The sequence below is a fragment of the Hippoglossus hippoglossus genome, chromosome 20, assembly GCF_009819705.1.
Source record: "Hippoglossus hippoglossus isolate fHipHip1 chromosome 20, fHipHip1.pri, whole genome shotgun sequence".
Taxonomy (NCBI): domain Eukaryota; kingdom Metazoa; phylum Chordata; class Actinopteri; order Pleuronectiformes; family Pleuronectidae; genus Hippoglossus; species Hippoglossus hippoglossus.
The window spans coordinates 13,677,810-13,697,956 of record NC_047170.1 but is presented as its reverse complement, the minus strand read 5'-3'; the positions used below and the strand labels follow the sequence as shown (position 1 = coordinate 13,697,956).

Genomic DNA, 20,147 nt, shown 5'->3' with positions numbered 1-20,147 from the left:
AGAAAAACAATGCATTCCTCCTGCAGACTTAAAGAAATTCTTTATTTTTTAATTAATTTCTTCAATCTTTAATCACAAACATGTCTCTGTGGTATTCTAACAGCAACATATTCCTGCTGCGAGGAATGTATCGTATATATTTCTTATTAATAATTGAGTTTTTTCCTTCAGGGTACAGGGCCTGTTTTTTGCTCTTATAGACCTGGGCTACCCTCTTGAGGCGGCAGTGGGAAAAAAACAAATACATTTAATTTGAAATATTGATTCCCCCACTGCAGTCGTGCACCGTGAGGAGGACATGCATTAGTAAATTAAACAGGACTCTTAATTGAATAGCAAGTTATGGAGTTTAAACAAAGAGGAGTGAGGAAGACAAAGGGGGTGGGGTGGGGGGGGGGGTGGGGGGGTTTGGAGCAATATTATAATTCCTCTTGCACCTGGTGTTTGTGTGTGTGAATGTGCTGAGGAGGGGGGGGGGGGAGGCTGCAGACACGTTGAGGTGGATCCATTTGAAACACTACAACAGCATCGTTTCCCACAGTCTTATCTTCCATTGCTGTGATCCGTGGGAGTCAGGGCCGAGGCGGGGGGGGGGACTGGGGGGGACGGACGCGCGGCGGAGCCAATGGCGCAGCGCGTCGACGCACGACGCTGCAGCGCGCCGCCAATGACGCGCCTATGTGGGAGGGTCCCCCCCCCCCCCCCCCCCCCCCTTCCCTCCCTCCATGTATTCTGATTGAATCCAGTTTGTGTTACTTGAACGAGCGGAGCGGAGGAGCAGGAAGAAAGAGAGGAAGAGAGAGAGAGAGGGGGGGTTTGAGAATCTTAGAACCGTCCGCCGCTCCGTTATGGCAGATGCGGAATGATCCGAGCCGCAGCCGCACGCGCCGACTCTCAGCGGTGTTTGTTTTTCTTCTTCTGGATTCTGCGATTCTCTTCTTTGTTGTGAAGGATGCACGAGATGGGGACTGCGCAGGGATGCCTCCGCCGAGCACGGGCGAACAGGGCGTCTGTTCCGATGATGCGAGCCGCTGCCTTTTTGTTTTGAACAACACGGGCCACCCACTGAATCCCCGCATCGCCGTGGACGACTCGGACGCAATCCTCGCATCCTTCGCTCCTGCGAGGAACGTTGCGCACTGCAGAGGGAAAAAAACGGGGGGGAATCGTGTTGTGGATGTGGAATCGCTGGTGAATATATTACCTAATCAGCCGGCGTTCAAAAATCTGCATCGGTCCCCAGTGTATGGTGGGTATACGTCCCTGCAGAGTCAGTGAGAGGGAACTTTGTCCGGTGGTGAGAGCCACTCTCCGGGGGCACAGATGAGAGGCAAACAATACCATCAACCACTGAAGTTGACAGCACCCTGGGAGAAGGATGCTGGCTTTGGGAGGAAGCTCAAAACCTACAGGAATCATACCAAGATAATAGCACAGCCCGGGATCGTGATGAAAGTCCTCCGCAGGAAGAGGATCGTGTTGTTCATGGCCTATATCTTACTGCTCGTCCTCACCATGCTGAACCTGGCTAATTATAAATGGACTAAGGAGCCACAGCAGTGTAATCACCAGATGAGGAGCACCACTTATCAGAGCAGATCTGACATTCGCTTCCTCTACAGGCCCTCGCTGGCCAAAAAGAGGCAGCTCATCTATGTCCTGACCACCTGGAGGTCGGGCTCCTCGTTTTTCGGGGAGCTCTTCAACCAGAATCCTGACGTGTTCTTCTTGTACGAGCCCATGTGGCACATCTGGCAGAAACTGTACCCGGGCGATGCAGTGTCTTTACAAGGGGCCGCCAGGGACATGCTCAGCTCCCTGTACCGCTGCGATCTGTCTGTTTTCCAACTTTACAACAGCCCCGGGGGCAAGAATTTTACCTCCCTGGGACTGTTTGGGGCCACCCTCAATAAAGTTGTGTGTTCCTACCCCCTGTGCTCAGCCTACAGGAAGGAGGTGGTGGGGATGGTGGATGACAAGGTGTGTAAAAAGTGCCCCCCTCAAAGCCTTAGACTGTTGGAGGAGGAGTGCCTCAAATATAACACTATAGTCATTAAAGGGGTACGCATTTTGGATGTTAACGTGTTGGCCCCGCTCATGGAGGACCCGTCCTTGGATTTGAAGGTAATACACCTGGTAAGAGACCCGCGGGCCGTGGCCAACTCCAGGATCAAATCCAGACACGGCCTGATAAGGGAGAACTTACAGGTGGTCCGCAGCAGGGACCCCAAACTTCGCCGGATACCTTTCGTGGATCCGGGCCACAAAGCCAACAAGAAGGACGGCTCGGACTACCACTCCATCGGGGCCATGGAGGTGATCTGCGACCGCACCTCCAGGACTTTGAGGACTGCCTTAAACCCGCCCACCTGGCTGAAGGGGAAGTACATGGCCGTGCGCTACGAAGACCTGGTCGAGAACCCGGTCAAGACCTTGCGGAACATCTACCGCTTTGCCAACCTGACCAGCAACCACGAAATTGAGTCGTTCGCGCTGAACATGACCAGCGGCTCCAGTTCCTCATCCAAGCCATTCATAGTCTCATCCAGGAATGCCACACAGGCTGCTAGTGCGTGGAGAACAGTGCTCAGCATTCAACAGATCAAACAAGTCGAGGACTACTGTCACCACTCGATGTCCGTTCTAGGGTATGAACGAGTCCGAACGGCCGGGGAGGCTAAGGACATGAGCAAACCACTACTGACACACTCCAAACTGTGAAAAAACATCCGCACCACCAAAGACCTTTTAATTTAATGTTCATTTTGCATCGAGTGCCGTTTCCTCTTCTTGTGGAATTAAAGCTTTACGTTGAATCAGTGTCCGAGGAGCTACACTGGCCACATACGGAATGTATCATGTTTCTCTCAGTTGAATTGCAGTGGTATTTGAAGGGACCACGTCTTTTATACTGGAATACTGTTGTCTGCTGTTGACAATGCAAAGGCCCCATTAACAATGACAATGAAATGTGAAGCTGCAACTTTGAAAAACAAAACTCAAAGAACAAAACAACGGTATCTTGTTCATGTATCTTGTCATGATGACACTTGGAAGTGGATGTTTTTGGGGGGTTATTTTTGAATGTTCGAAATATTTCTTTTCCGGTCTCCATACTGTTCTGTAAAAGTGAAATGGTCAACAAAGAAAACAAACAACCTATAAAACTGAAAGAAAAAAAAAAATCTCATTGCTAATGTTCATTTGTAAGATCTGGGTGAAGTCAGAGACAATCAATAAATTGGTTTGTTGATGTGCCATAGTCAGAGGTGTGATGAGAAGACGACTTCAGAGCAGCATCAGTGCTATTTCTAGATTTTAAAAAGAAAAGAGAGGATGTTTTCATGCACTGTGGACAATGCTGTGTCTCTGGAGCTGCCTCTCCCTCTCAGTGTGTGTGTAAGCAGTCTGTTCTACCATTTCCAATGTTTACAATTGCTTGCTCTTATAAAAAAAACACATGATCTGGGAATTTTTGCATCGAGTAAAGTTCACACTTGTCAAGAAATGCATCTGTGTGGGGAAAACCTGTACGTTTAAAAAAAAAAAACCCATCATCAACCAAAACAACTTTCGCAAAATCTACTGGACAAGGAAACGTCTCCTTAAAAATGAAAATAAATAAAGATGGTGAGCCACTGGATTCAGTCAATACCGCAATGACAGAAAGATTTACTTTAATCACACATATGCTTTGTAATAACGGTTCTTTATGAGGAATATTTCAAAGCATACTGTACTTAAGTTCAGTGCAGTATGCAGCACTGGGCATTTCATAAATTAGCTATTTACTATACAGCTTAAAGATGCCCTGTGGCGTTTTCTTGCAAACCAAGTTTCTGTTTACGTTCAGTCTTACTCACCAGAACACACTGTGTGTTTCCCTGAGGTCTAACAAATGTGTTAAGTACATTTTCCTCCCTCGTAAAACAACCTGAAGGCTAATCTTTCTTAAATGTTAGAAACCTGTATTCTTTACATCCACGATCACGACCAATCAGGCAGCTTCGTCTCTTCGGTTTCCGCAGGATGTTTAAAAGTCTTAAATAATGGGAATTTTAGGCTTTCACCCAAAACCTGCAGAAACCCTGTTGTCACAGCCTGTAGATCAGTAGAATACAGTGAAACCTTTTGCAGAAATGTGTATCCCATCATCCGCATGCATCGTCATGCACGAGAACAAATGTAGATGGAGGTCAGAGAACCCTTTAAGTACATGTGGCAAAATAATCAGAAACACTGTGTTCACAGTTTTGATAGAAGTAAGTGTTGAGCTTTTTTGGGCCTCACGACTTGAAAGTTAATAGAGAAGAGAAACAACTCAAAAAAGGAAATACGCTGATATGAAATGACCTGAATACAAAGTATAAAGGTCGGAGAGGTTTTATGAAAACCATCACATCAATTCAGATTGTTTGCTGTGATCTGCTGAGCTTTGCTGATTTTATCTCACCTCAGAAAAACGAAGGGAGAGCGTGCACCCCCGCCAAGGCTGAAAACTCCTGCACATGATTGTCTTGTTCTTATGATAGAAATATAGTACAAATAGTACAAAAAACAGGAAGTGTGCTGATAACCTACACAATCTACTTATCTTAAAAACGCATAAAGAAAGTGAAAACACATTAATCTGCATCTGCCCAGGCCTAATTATTGTGTAATCCTGCTCACAAATAAATAAATTAACAGATAACAGGTGAACCTTCATGATGGAGGCAGTAACATTTGGTTTGTGATGATGTAACGTTCAAAAGGCCAATGGGTCAATTTTCGATTACACATAGAGGTTGTAAAACCATAAATCTAAGGAAATTACACCGACACAAAAAGAGAACCTTCCTTTAGGCAGAAGAGTTCATTCAGTCTCTTTTCTCAGAACCAAACTATATTCAAAATAAATAAGCCCGAGCAAATGAGACTACATATTTTCTGCAGCATTGAGAGCTGAAACAAGCATTCCATAGATGCACCCATGCATTCACAGCATAACACTGCAAAGCCCTCTTATTCAAAGACAATAGCTTTATGAGTACGAGGAGAAAACACTCTGCGAACTCACAAAGCCGAACCTCCACAGATTGGATTTGCGCACAACATCCTGCTTTGCTCAGGGGGAATCGGGGGGGCCCTGAGATTTATAATGATGCACTCAGAAAAGCAGCAAAGTGCAATCTATAATTAAAGAAGTCGCATGAAAACCCTCACATTGCTAATAGTCTCTTTCCCAAACGCCGCTAATACACTTAAAGTATTTGGAAGAACTGGTGAGCGGCGTGGAGCGGAGTAATAAATTCAGTGGAATACATTTGAATCGGTTAAACTGATTTTATTTTATTTTTTGCAGAAAACACTGTTATAAAAGTTTAATAAGAAGTTGGGGAGGAAGGGGAGCGGAGCAAAGTTGGCACAAAAACACACTCTCAGCTGATTAAGAGGAAATACAGCAGCATCCAGCGATAGTGGAGGCTCATGAGCAGTTTCCCCTGAAGCTTGAAACCGAGGTGTTACGTAACCGAGCTGCTCGTAATGAATGTGTGACTTAACATGTTGCATATTCATCACAAGTGTTGCGTTATAACTTTGTGTGCTGCTTGCAAAGTAAACCGCGCACACAACAGGCAAAGGGCTGCACAGTCTCAGACATTATACAGCCGTGGCATTTCTGTTTCAGCGCTTGAATTCCTCACAAACTGGAGCGAACAAGCCAAGAGAGTCATGAGCAGAGTCACAGAAAGAGCAATAGGTTTTGTAAATGTTTAAAGTCCCTGTGTTCTTGTGCGTGCATGTCAGTACAAGAGGGGCGCAGCACCTTTTTGGGGGCCCGTGAGTTAGATTCCCGGTCGTCTCCTTTCAAGATGCCCTGCCCCGGTGACCCTGTTCGCTGTGGGATGGAGGGTCTCCGCCTCAGGGTAGCGATCGATAAGCTCAGGTTAGAGATCAGGCTTCAGGCCCAGGTCCTCTTCGTGCTCGGATTGGAGTTGGAGTCATTAGGTTCAGTCTCATACAGCTGCTCTTCATCCCAAATGACAAGAGACGCATCATAAACTCCTAATTTCATCTCATCCTCTGAAGATATTTTACAGTGCATGTGTAGTAGCACAAAGGAAATATTACCTCTCCGACATGTGGGCTGCTGAAGAGTCTGGGGATTTGATCCACACCACTGTGTTAGCAGCGGCTTTAGATATATTTGACCTTGACAAGGAACAGTGACAAAGGTGTGTGCTGGTATCGGGTATCAATCTCATCAAACATCAGATACCCTTTTATTATCCCTTTATCATCCCTTTATTATCCCTAAATAATAATAATAACCCTTATATCATCTATGCCAGGAAGGTTATGTTTCCGCCCCTGTCAGTTTGCTTTTTAAGCAAGATCACACAAAAACACCGGAACAGATTTCCATGAAACTTAGTGGACGGATGTGATATGGATCACGGAAGAACTTTTTGGAGCAGGTCTGGGATTCACTTTTTTAAGCCATTCTCCCAGGGAATATTTCAAGGATCTTGATGAAAACAAATCAGGCACATGGTATCTAGGACTACGTGAAAGTTGTTGCAGTTGGATTGAATTGATTCTACCATTCTAGTTCTGTTTTTTTTGTTGTTGCTTTTTACAAGCGTGGCCTCGGGCTAAAACAAACCTTGATTTCAGCGGCAACAAAACACAACTCACAGGAGGCACATTATGAGATTATGTAAAAATGAGCGATAATAGCTTCTAACTGATGAATTTTCATGAAGGTTCACAAGATCAAGGAGTAACATCCGACCTGAGGTGCGAGAGAAAGATTTGAAAACACCTAATTTTTTGCAAGTAGCGCAATATTCGAAATAGGAAAACATAAATATGTCTCATTATTTGCTACATATTCAGTTTACCATCATTAAAAGTAATTCCCAACTAAATATACTGCAGAGAGCTGGATATTAGTCATTCAAGCTTTAGGTGCTTGTGCTATTTTCGTCTCACATTGCCGAGCATATTTAATATACATCTACCAGTTCTTGTCTGCTGGGTAGTTGTCCTCAGCCGTAAAAGCTCCCTTGCTACAAAAGGAGTTTTTTTTCCAGGAGGGAGCGCTGCGTGTGCGGGAGCCGACTGGCAGAGGCCCGGATAGAGATAAAAATAATTTACTCCAAGAGGGAGAAAAAAAAAGGTATCAAATGGGGCGTTATCTTGTTTCCGGCATGGCAGGTCACTCATGCACTTGATTGAAACTCGAGGCAAGGTCAGAACTGGTTTATAAATGTGGTTAAGTGATGATATAGAGTCGTACAGGCAGGGGAAGTTTCTGGGATGCCAGACTTTAACGGTTAAAATCCTCCAGAGGTGCTCGAGGACTCAGATCAATAATGATGCCGTGTAGTCACTTGATAATAATAACACTGACATATTATACAGCCACTAACTCCACTACTTTCTGGGCCATATTTCAACATGTAATAACTTGGTGACAGTCGATTTAGAAACACACTATACCTCTGTATCTTCTCTAAGAAAACACGTTAGCTGTTGGCTGTAAGAAATCAGATAAATAATTCCTCTTCTGAAGACCTTCCTTTGCTTTCGCCTTGGAAAAAGAAAAAAACAATAATTTGTCAGCGCTATCGTTTCAGTGGGGGGGTGGGGGGGGGGGGGGGGGGGGAGCTATCTTTGTACCTCAGAGCCTTTACTGAATAATGAGAGACTTAAAGGTGGCACACAAGGACACAATCCCCTCGCACCAGTACAAAAAACAAGAGGAGGGGAAATGATTTGGTGCCAGTTCTTACAAGACTGGTGTTGTTGTCAGCAATATACAAGGGGTGGGAATTATGGGCAGCATTCAGCTATCTAACGGGCTTTATTTATAAATGTTTCAAATGAGGGACAGAGGGAGAGAGAGAGAGAGCGAGAGAGAGAGAGAGAGAGAGAGAGAGAGAGAGAGAGAGAGAGAGAGAGAGAGAGAGAGAGAACAACGGAGGGCGGAGAGGGGGTGAGGAGGTAGAGAGAGAAGGGAGGGAATAATGACTCATTTGGGACCAACAGGAGTGAGCTGTCTTCTTGTTGGCACAGTGTCCCCCTGTTCCACGCTGGCATAATACGAGACAGTGATGGTAATTATAACTGCTAGTGCTGTTTTGTGGTTTGTGTGTGTGTGTGTGTGTGTGTGTGTGTGTGTGTGTGTGCTGGAAAAGGTGCTGAGTAGTAGCGGGGGGGGGGGCACAACTGCTGCTTCAGCGGCCATCGCAGCAAGTATAATTTCCTCCCCACACGTCCGACACGTCACCTTTTCCTGACCTCGCATCAGAGCAGGAAGAGGACAATTACTGCACCACTGTGCATGAGTAGAGTTCTCAGGTATTTTTACTTTTGAGAGAAGAAAAAAACTGTCCAGAAGGAGCTGGAAATAAAGGAAAAATAAAATAAAAGGCTCATAAAAATATAATTAAATGGATGAAGGACGCTGAGGCATCTTATTTAAACGTTCTTAAAAGATGAAGAATCTACAAATGTTTTTTGCGACCGTAATGAATTTCCCTGATACACAATCCAAAACATTTTGACCAAGCATGTATTCATTTCTTTGTCAGCAGGATTTCACCAAAACTACAGAACAGATTACCATGAAATTAGTTGGAAAGTTTGAACGTGGGACAAGAAAGATCCTGTGAAATTTTGGGGGGGCAGGGCCTGAAGCCAGGGTCTGCGTCGTGGTCATCAAGTTTTTCTAGCACTTTATAGTTTGTCTGTGTCCCATCCACTTACATGGAGGAAGCAAGGTTTATGACCTATTCTGCCCCCAGCCATCAGGGCTGATCAATGCGCTTTGACTTCACTTTTGAGTCGCCATCTTTATATATAGTCAGTGATTTAAATGTGGTTTCATAAGGGGACTGTTGAGCAGTACAGTATTGTTTATGCTTTGCTACTGGGGTACATTATGTAATACCACCAATATACTAGGTAAAAATCTGAGATTAAACTCCCAAATCAGGCTGTGGACTCCGTCAACCGCATAACGCAGCAACCCTGGGTCTCTCAAACAGGCGCGGCCTCCGGGACGCCAGAGTCAAAACAAAAACGTTGGTTGCCAGCCCTGAAACCGCAGCGTGCAAACCGCTGCAGCAGGAGAGATCAAACGGGCTTTGATGTCCGTCAAAATTAACGCTCATTATTTAACAGTAACATGTTCGTCCTAACGAGCCTGAAAGCCGAGCTGACGGGGGAAACGGTCACGGAAGCAGCAGTTTGCCTGTAGCATAAGAAACCAGCAGGGCCGAGCTGTAGCTCAATTATTTGGCAGCGGGATGCAGAATGGGACTCCTCACCTGGACAACATCAAAGCCTCTCCTTTATACGTCCCCCCCCCCTCCATCAATAGGAAACACCAGGACTGAGACTTTCATCCTGCTCCTTGCGTCTCTCATCCACTCTCACTCTTTCTCAGTTATATGCATATACAGAGTCACACTGACACACACTCACTCCATCAAAGAGTCAAATGTACAAATGAACCCACTCCGTAGACTTTTAACCACAGCCACAGGGTATGGATGTTCTCTATGCAGTTACTGTGGTTACCAAGATTGAATAAGTGGGTCAATGGAAGCAAATGTCATAAGTTGAATGTTTGTAGTGTGTCATATTACGTGCACGCGTGCCACCACATTTATTAACTCCACCGCATCTTGCTTGTTTTTGCAAATCCAGCCATAGCTGTTTAATACGTCCTGTCAGAGTGTATGTACGACACCATGTTACTTTCATGTCATCACGGGATCCAAATCACTCGGAAATCCAATCAAATGTTGACTCAAAAGTTCAAAACTGTGTGAGTGTTCTATCTCCTGTTATTAGGAGCAGGGAGATGCAGTTTTTTGAGGACACAAAAGAAACAAAGAGTTTTATATTAGATTAAAATGACTTGATTGCAGCTGTTCACAGATGTTCCGTGTGCAACGAGTTAAGATTTGCACGCAAGGAACGATGTGAAAGGCAATCCCCACATCTGGCCGTAGACACATCAGAAAAAGCTGAGGCTGTAATGTCTTCCAAGGTTGTCCCAAGAAAACGATATCTTAAGAAAGCGTAGTTTTTATTCTTAATACATTTATAAATGGTCATTTTATTAAGAAGGCTCTGTTTTCACCCTGGTCCATTTCTTAGTTAGCAGGACAATGGATTTCCATGTCACTTGGTGGAGGGATGGGACAAGAGAGACCTCCAGTCTTCCCCAGACAAACGTTTTAAGATGAGTTTTTAATGCTTTCCCCCAATTTCTCAGGCTAAGAAGTCATTGATCTTGATGAAGAAAACCAGGCACATTTAGGGGACTCACATCTACGAGTGTGTGTGCAATATAGTGCAGCTTGCTGGTGTGCCATTTTGGTCCTAATCCTCTTTAGTCACGCGCGAGTGCAAAAACAAGTTTGCTAAATATCCAGATGCCAACACATGAAATTATCTTTATTACTTCACCCAATTAGAGTGTAATACTGTTACTGAGCCAGGGAAGATGATGGCAACATGATTCAACAGGCCACAGAGTGACGCATGTTTTCTCAGACGACGTTGTAAACACCTACAACCATGTGAACGTCAAATAGGAGGATTTGATTTGAGAGAAACTGTTTGACACGAGCCTTTCTTAGTGTTGCAGGAGTCATCTTTGTTTCCGCTCAGGACAGGTTCAGTCTTGTCCAATCTCGGATGCTAAACCTGCACTTTAAGGCTTTTCCTGATCCACAGTGAGAGGTTAATACTTTACCAACAACATCCAATCATATATTTTAGCCTCCTACCTGTAAATTACTCTAAATAAACATCTCTAAATAAAAAAACAGCAAATATTGACATTAACACACTCATGCTTAAAGTAAATATTTTAAATGAATGCGACATCAGACGTGCATCTTATTGTTTTGCAGCGGAGCGACAGGATCCATAAAGTAAAAAGATGTGCGACCAAGCACCGGGCCAGGTCATGGGGCCATTAAATGGTGAAATTAGATTAAGCTTCAACCTAATGCGGTCCTCATGAAATTCCAGAGCGGAGGACATGACGGTTTTTGTCACCGCCAAATGATTTAACTTCATTCTCTGTTTACAGGAATCCAGTTCACCGTGAAGTCAACAGCAAACACATTAAAGCGATAGTACTTACTGGGGTATTTATCATAAGCTGCTTTTCAGACATACACTGACATTTTTCCGAAAGGGCCATGAACACAAATGTCCCGGTCAGCTGCTCCGGACATTTTCCAGAATGTACAATAAAATGTCAGGAAAGTGACGGAGTGAGAATTAGGAAGATTTACCGAAACTGGCGAGCGGGTGGGGGTGTTGATGGCGTTTCTAACACACAACAGATGCGAAACTGGAGGGATACAAATATCTCAGGATGAAGAACAGGAGTCATGCAAGTAGAAAGACGACAAGATTCTAAGGCTTTTGGGCGATAAGGGCTCTAACCAGGCAACACCCCCCACCTGAATGGTGAATGCGTCCGTCCCACACTTCATGTCCATGTCTGAAAACAGTTATACACACAAGAGCAGGGCCTCGCTCCCCTTAATTTCACTCGTGTATGTGCGTATACAGCATGTAGTGTATATGTTGTATAAGACCACCCACTGAAATCCGTTTATAAAATGTCTGTTCTGCTATCACAGCACATCTTTCCTCACATTCCCTGAAATGTAGCACTCTGCTGTTTCCCCCTGTCCTCTCTGTATGATACCTCTCCACACACCGTTGTGAGTGCGAGCAGATGTGAGAGTGCTTTGCAGAAGAAAGGAGTGAAAGGAAACTTGTCGTCCAGGCGGTGCCACAAGCCTGGTGTTGTTTCTCGACCCCCCCCTGTAGCAACCTGGAGAGAGAACCACTGTTACTCATTGACACACTAAGACCCTCTGGGGTGTCTGGATACGTGGCCTGATGGACATGCTGAAAAGCTGCACCCCAGGACGGTCTGCGGGGCCATATCCGATGACCTTTGCCTTGTCAAGCGTGGACCTCAGACACTGAGCTCACATAGGAAAAATCCTGTTCTCAAAAACGGCAGAGTCCCCTGAGATCCCCTCCCACTACAGTCAGAACACGCCCCCCGCCGCTCCCGTGCGGACTCACACTCTGGGCAAGGTTACAGTTTTCCATTTCCATGAGAAAGAGCCCCGAGCTCAGCCTCAGCTCTGCGCTGTGATCTTCCTCCAGCCTCGCCGGCCACACTGTCTAACGCTGTCTGCCCCCTCTGGCCTCATAATGCCAGGGAGCTGGCTAGACCATGTCCCATTCACAGAGTGCAGATAACAGTCAGGCCATATAAGAGGATGAAAGAGAGGGGATGGCGAGCTGCTGGGAAGCAGTGATGGCCGGGTGTGTGTGTGTCTGTGTGTGTGGATGTGACTGCACAACAAAAAGCCACAGTCACAGGCTCTCTGTGCAGGGATGTGCTGCACTCTGTCATCTAGCAGGAAGCAAACATGCATTTCCTCCTCTTGAACCTCTTCCTCACTTTGATGTCGTGTGGTGGTCAAATAAACAGCAGAGCCAGGATTAGAGGGATACACTGTAAATCCCTGTAATGTACAGTATGTGCCGAACACTCTAACATTAGCCCCGTTGCTGCAGCGGAACACATACAGACTCAGCAGCAACCTTCTGTGTGGTGAATCAAATTACGCTTTATATTTTCTCCAGTTCACTCTGCAGGGATACAGCTTAATACGTATGAAAAATACAGACTTCCACCTATAGTTCCTTTTTAATTATATATTCAGTGGCTCCCTATAGAGATATGACCATACAGACAAACATGATTTTAGTATTAGCATATGCAATTTAAATTAGCTCATCATTTTTAAAGTTTAAAGGGTTTTTCATGAAAGATTGATTCCCTGTCAATGCAAACCTCATCATGTTAGACTCTAAGTAGATCATTAGGACACATTTTTTCAATGATTAATGGTTTTATGGTTTAAAGCGCATTACACAACTATCTCTAATACGTCATCACATCTGCAATGTAGCAATAATGCTCCATGTTCTAAATGCAAGTGATGAGAAATACCACTGCAGCAAATATACAATGCGATGGAGGCAGCAGTAAAGAAATCCCAGTTATTACGATGATGATTTTTTAAAATAGTTTGTATAGTAGTAGTTTGTACGAAATATACAATAGATTAAATATTCCCACTTACTTACAATGTCCACAGCTTTTCACAAATGCTTTTTTTGATTGTGGATATTTTATTTGCATTCCTGAATATTGAAGCCGATGGTGCAAACTCTTCTGTCGGAAAAAACACCACTTGCAATGAAACTGCAAATTGTGGCGCCACGGTTCAGTTCCGATTAAAACACATTTCGATGTCAGAGAGGATAAAGACTGCAGGAATAAATCAAGCAGATAAAACGTGGATCACTGAGTCGTCATGTTTGTGTTTTACCTGAAAAGAAAGTACAGGGTGTAACGTAGAGAATGAAACACAAAAGCCGATCACAAAGGTTTGAGTCTCCATCACATGAAACTATATCAGTTTAAACAGGAAGCCCAGTGCAGCATGTGACTGAAAGCGCTCTGAACCTGACCTTTCTGAGCGCTTACATCAAAATCAGCCTTGTTTTTCACATCACGCCGAGGAAATGTCAGCCGGGTAAACATTTTTTATAAATGACAAGCGGCGGCGACATTATGCACGGCCGCAATTATCACCCCCTGTCGAGGTGTGGTCCCCACTTTGCTGCAGGCGCTCTCCAACTACAGGGGCTGAGAGCAGAGGCCGAGTGGCTCGCTCTGAATGGAAATGAAGTGACTCAGCGCCGGCTTCAACGAGACACGAGGGCGTTATCTCACAATGCTGGACCCCAACGCTGCGGCACGGTGGCATCGTTTTTAACCCCGAAACCTTCTGGACGTTCCAAAGTCACATTGCGATGCTTTCTGATATATTATCACCCAAACACTATCATTTACGGTTATACAGGCGCCAGAAACCCTCCATTCAGGACTCTGCAGGTGTGATATCTCTCACTGAGCTTGGGCACTTGAGGGCTGTGGATGCCCGTATACCTGCAGGTCAGCAGTAAACTCTAATAGCCCTGCATCGCTGCTGCAAAGCTCAGGACATTTTGAGATGGCCTACCATTATCACTCTGCACCGTGTGTGTCTGCTGACGCCAAAGCCTTCTCTGCGGTTACAAGACGGCGGGCAGATTCTCATCAGAGCATCAGAGCGCCGCGACCACTCAGGGTTGTGCAGAGTTTTTCGTCTTGGCTGCCTTCCCTCCACAATCTCTCTCTCTCTCTCTCTCCTGGTGTTTATCTTTAAAGCGTTTCTTCTCCTTGCTGCCTATCACATTTCAGTGTTTAGTCTTTGTTTTTGGCTGTTTTGCGTTCTACACTGCAGCTCCGTGTGCCGTGATGCTGTCGAGAAGAAAACATCTCGGAAATGTTTGCACTTGTTAGTCAATTTGATTCCGATCCTGATTCTGGCAAAACCCAACAAACCATCCATCACCGAGCCATTCCTCCCTGGCTTGTTTTTGTTTTCCGCTATCTGCCCACGGCTCCTTCCTCTATTTACTCCACCCATCTTCTATCACTTCCTGTTTTTCTCCTCTAAGCTTCCTACCACACCAACCGTCATCCTAACCCCCATCCATCTTTGTCTCTTTGCCTCTCGCTTCTTCACCCAACCTTCTCCTGTTTCTCAAAATCAGATTTGTTCTGGCCCCCGTTTGTGCAGCCATCTTTCACTTTTTTCCATCTACACTCTTACACTCTTTCTGTCTCCATCACCTCCTACCTCCTCTTTTCTGTTTCTTTGTCTCCTCCTACCACCATCTCCCAGCTTCTCTTTCTATTCTCTGCCCACCACATGGAGTTTTCTTCTCAGAACAATAGTCGCTGAGGCTGAAATTGTGCTGAGATTTCACAGGAAAATTAGTAAAGAAGGTGCTTGAAATCTGTCTTTGTTATGCAGAGTTTTTTTTCTGGGTCTACACTGGAGCAAGTTGTGTTATGGGGAAAAAAAAAACCTCTTGCACGGGGCAGGCTGTGACAGGCACAAACTGCCCCGACACGTCGCCTTCAGCCGGTGGGATACATTCCGTGGTGACAGGCTCTGTCACTGAGCTAAGCCGATAGAAAGAGCAAAGGGCAGATAAGGTGTGAGGGAACGAGCGAGAACGGGGAATAATAGCTGAGGGTATAGAGCGAAAAAGAATAGGTGGCGAGGACAGCAGGAAAAAGTAAAAAAAAAAGGGAATAAGAGAGTGTGTTCCAGTTACCTGAGCGTGATGGAAGATAGTGTGTCGTGACATGAGAGTGACAGAATGAGTCGGTGAATGTGTGTTTGTGAGTGTGAGCGGGAGAAATAGTGAATGTGTGAGTGAGAGACTTAAACACAGGACAAGAGACAGAGATAAGCACATAAAAGGGAATAGAATGGTGGTGTCGCTCAGTGCCGATGCAATGAGAGGAACAGAGAGATAACGGGTGTGTGTGTGTGTGTGGGTTGTGAGTCCGCCGACTGCCTGCTTTGTGTCTCTAGGAAAATATCTTTCTCTGTCAGCTGGCCCTCAGAGTGTAGTATTTTTAAATTGAGGTGACCCCCCTGGGTTACTGTTATGTTCAACACACTGACATTCGATAAAAACCAAATCGTGCTCAATCCAGTCGAACTAACTCCGTGGCCAAGAGTTCACATGAATAAATCCGCAGAGGAGTGAGAGCGGACGGCCAGAGGGGCACGAGCTGCAAGAGGAGAGAAAGGGCAACAGACATAGTGAAGAGGTCTATAACCTTTTGCATAAATGTAGGCCCACTGCAGGACATGGGAGGTATAACACAATTGCTGAGTCACGGGAGTGTGTGTTCCTCCCTTGGCCCGGTTTCCTCCCCTCCTCATTCTGTCAAGGAATAACATCCCGTGCAATAAAACCCGGTCAAAAACAAAAACACAATAGAGTAACTCCATCACCTGCAATCTGGAAAGATCGTAATATTGAATTGTAGCTGCAGCTCTCCTCTAATATCAGTGTCATCTGAAACCTCTATGGCAGGGGCGGATCCAGGAGTTGGGCCAAGGGGGGCTGTGGCCCCAGCTGAAATCTGATTGGCCCTTAAAGAGCCCCTATCCTGCCAGTAGTCACTTACTAACAATAAATATGACTACATATTAAGATTTTCCTTTTTGAAGTACACAATGTGCTTTAACAAGGAATCATTTTCAATCAACAGTACATTCAATGATGTGCAGCTCTGCTCAAAGCTCTAGCGCGAACAGTAAACAAGGAATGACTTGAATGTGCACCTCACTGAATCAGGAATTGTGTCTGGATGTTGGACATATAATTGGCCCCTCTTGTAAATCGTGGCCCCTTTAAGGCCCCTGATTTAGAAAAGTCCTCGATCCGCCGCTGCTCTGAAGCCAGAAGTCTGTGCTTCCTTCTCTTAATGTGCAGTTACCCGCTCCGCTGTCTTGTGTGTCGAGCTCCGCGGTGACTAACATACCACTGGACACATTCCAGGATGACATAGCACTTTGCACAGGCCCTCCACTGACGACTCATCCAGGGCTTCTGGGAAACGTTGCTATTAATATGAACATGTTAGGTTATCGTATCTGGGCAAGAGGGGCTGATTCTTTCACTTTATCTTGTGCTACACATTATAAGTATAAAACAAGACACCCACGTGGATGCAGAGAGCGCCCACGCGGACCCATAAACGCCTCCTTACGAGCGAATGTTTCCACCACACCTCAAAGAGAAATTGGAAAAACACAAAATCATGCCCTTGAGCAGTGATTCAGTGTACGTGTGTATGCCTGTAGTTTAGTTATCAGTGAGGCCGACAGCAGTGGGCTTATAAAGCTGTGTTTGCTGGCACGCCGAACACAAGGCCTCGAGAGAAGACGCCACAACATCGCACAGCGTCAACTATACTTGCAGCTCGGTTCCTAACATCTTCTTACCTTGGAGGAGGGCTACAAGTTGTACTTAATCATGTTTACATTCAGGCGAGACATTCCTCCTCGCAATCATTTCCCCGGGAGGAGGCAAATATCCACTGGATGTGATTAGCAGCACTGGTTAATAAACACTGGGATGAGTTTCTTCTTGAGTTCAAGTACTCAATTAGCATATACTCAACAGGCAGGGTAAATCAAGTTACAATACTCCTCCCACTGCGCTGTGCTCAATCTGTGCTGTTCCCTTCTTCTGCTGCTCTGACAGCGAGAGGGAGGGAGAGGGAGAGAGAGAGAGAGAGAGGATGGAAGAGGCAAACAGCCTTTTTCTCTGAGCTGTGGGTTTGGACATGACGGATCCTCCAAGTCATTTGTCCAGCTTCCTGTTTGTAAATCCCATCTGATTGTTCTCCTCCACCAGGGACACATGGATCCCGAACTCATGCTCACGACAGACATCTGAGTTTGGAGCCACAATCTATCTAATGATTCCAGAAATCTCCGTCCGTCTGCCCGAGCGTGGAACACATATCTCGTTAATCGTCCATCTTATCGGCCTCACACTCTGCATTTCTCTTCTTTAGGGCTCAATGAAGTACAGAGTCATATTTAGTGTGATTTGGACACATGATACATTCAATAGTAATAACATTTGAATAAAAAGACAGAGTTGAACACATCTTCTGCTACGACTTCAAATAACCTACAGCCGTGTTCGCCAACTGTGTTCGCCAACATTTAAATAATTATATTATTCTTTACTTCAACATACCCGACTGACACAGACATCCACAGGTGTTACAGGATCTCCGTCATGGCAACGGCGTTCAGTGAATCACTTCCTCTTTCGCAATTTGTTTTCGAATGAAATGCACATTGTTCATGTTGTTGCTGCAATGCTTCGTCTCGAGCTGAATCACAGAGCTTGTATTTGGGAAAGTTGTGGACTTGCGTATGAAGATTTTGTTGATTGCTCAACAGACATCTGATTCTGTTTTTCTTCAGATAGAAAGCTGCTACCAGCATCACCAACATCCCACTCCCAACAGGCAGGTTTAGACCTGGCACTGCACTATAGTAGATATAAACAACAAACATAGGACATATACTGTATTTAGAAACAAGGGATAGAGTTTGTTTAACCAGTATAACCGGCACAGATACGTGGACAAGTGATACGATATGAATGTGGCTCTACTTTTTCCAGCACACGATGGATTTGAATTTGAATTATCTAAAGCAAACCCCGAGTGTAAATCTTAATATCAAGGAGGTACATCGATGACGTTTCTCTGCATTGTCTCCATGAGCCGTAACACACGCAGCATCTTTTATCATTTCAAAAGGAAGAAATATCTGTGAGTAAAGGATGTGTGAGTATGTGCTCTGGCACAAGGAGCTGTAACTGTGGTGTCAAAAAAAACGAAACACAACCCAGACACTGACTGTAAGATCTCACTGTGCTGACAGAAATACTGCAGTGTTCGAAAAACCCACAGCCAGAACTGAGCTTTGAAGTAAAAGCATCGCTTTCATCCAAACTGCTGAGATAAACAACCCTGTAAGTTTTATATAAACCTAAAAAGTATTTCAAAATATATAATTGAATGGTCTTAATAAAGGAGATGAGCATTTTGATTATAACTATAGACTAAAACCCAGCCTCCTCCATGTTAGTTGATAGGACATGGACCAAACTAAAAAGACAAAATACACGTTTAATGCATTAATACATTGTCTTTTTAGGCAGCTGTTACCACACTGGTGTTTGTTCATGGGTTCATTGTTGCAGAACGTTTAGTTTTAATTTGTTATTTGATGCTAACAGTGGTGTAAAATGTCATGATTGACAGCTGAGAATAACATGCGATTGGTTGAGCGTATGCATCGCCAGCAGGACCTCCACACCACGATCCCTGTTGAAATTATAATAAGGAAAATATATACCGTTATATATTGCTATTATTCCAAATTTATACCGGTTGTAAATCTTAGGTCGTAACACCAACCTCTATAGGAGACATAACTGCATATGAGTTGTCACGCATGAGCTACTGTGCAGAGTCGTAACGCTGAGAAGTGTAGGGGCCGGCGGATGAGGAGATAAAACACAAAAACAATACAACACCAGCTTCCATTCCCATCGCTGAAGTGTTATAAAAGAACAATCTGTATATGGCCAAGTCTTTGATCGCAGTATTTGGGTCAATCCGCTGGAAACTCGAGTGAGACTCCCACTCTCTCTGCAGCTTTAACCTAAATTTCACATCACTTAAGCTGGTGTGAGAATAAAAGTGGCAGTGTAGTATAAGTGTACTCTTATACTACGCTTGAGTGTGCGTTTGTTATCAGATGCATGCGTATCAGTTATAGTAGTCAAGTGCTGATCTGTGCATAGTGGAGCTGGCTGTGCAGAGCAGAGAGATACAATTCTTATCTCAGATATCCCACCAGAAATAAACTGAACATTTTCTGTCATGCTGCAAACTCGTTAATAATCACCCACCCAGCAGATGTCCACATATTATACTATCATTCCATTGTTCAAAGGGGATAATAATGGCCAGAAATAACAACCGGTCTTGACTGGAAGCCAACTACAGGAAACAGTCATCCCACTGCCATTATCACTGATGGAAAATACATGTGTGCTAATGCAACTTAATATTAGTAAAGTATTGATGTATCAATATGTAATAAATCCCCTGTGTTATATAAACATGATGATACAGCAGCAGATAGACATTTAAATCAAAGTAATGACCTAATAACCTCAAATAACAATCTATAAGATCCGTAGACTTTAGATAAAGATGGACGACATGACAGCTCCAGCAAAGTGAAGCTAGTGTCTTGACCACGACCTGGTGTGGTGGCTGGCTGCAATGTAGGTAAGGAGTTCCGCCTCCTCCATGTTAGTGGGTGGGACATGGATCAAACAAAAGTAGCCTATACTTCAGATACATTTTCTTAAAGGCGTTTTTTGTCATTTTTTGCTCACGATTGGTCGAGCCCTCTGTACGATGTATGATTAATAATGCATGTACGATAATTTGATCATATTCTGTATTCGCGCATCTCTTCCCTTCTCATGTGACGTCTTTCCAGGAAATCATGCTCGTGATGATGAGCGTGATCTTAACACGTCCTTCGTGTCTCATGTTTCAAAATAAGAGACTT

At 44.6% G+C, this 20,147-nt stretch overlaps 1 protein-coding gene across 1 annotated transcript; it reads left to right on the top strand.

The window, feature by feature from the left end:
• Positions 1-744: 744 nt before the first annotated feature.
• chst2b (carbohydrate (N-acetylglucosamine-6-O) sulfotransferase 2b) lies at positions 745-3,642 on the top strand. The gene has a single exon (XM_034572677.1). It carries the CDS (start codon positions 1,324-1,326, stop codon positions 2,719-2,721), a length of 1,398 nt encoding a protein of 465 aa, XP_034428568.1. The 5' UTR covers positions 745-1,323; the 3' UTR covers positions 2,722-3,642.
• Positions 3,643-20,147: the final 16,505 nt, after the last annotated feature.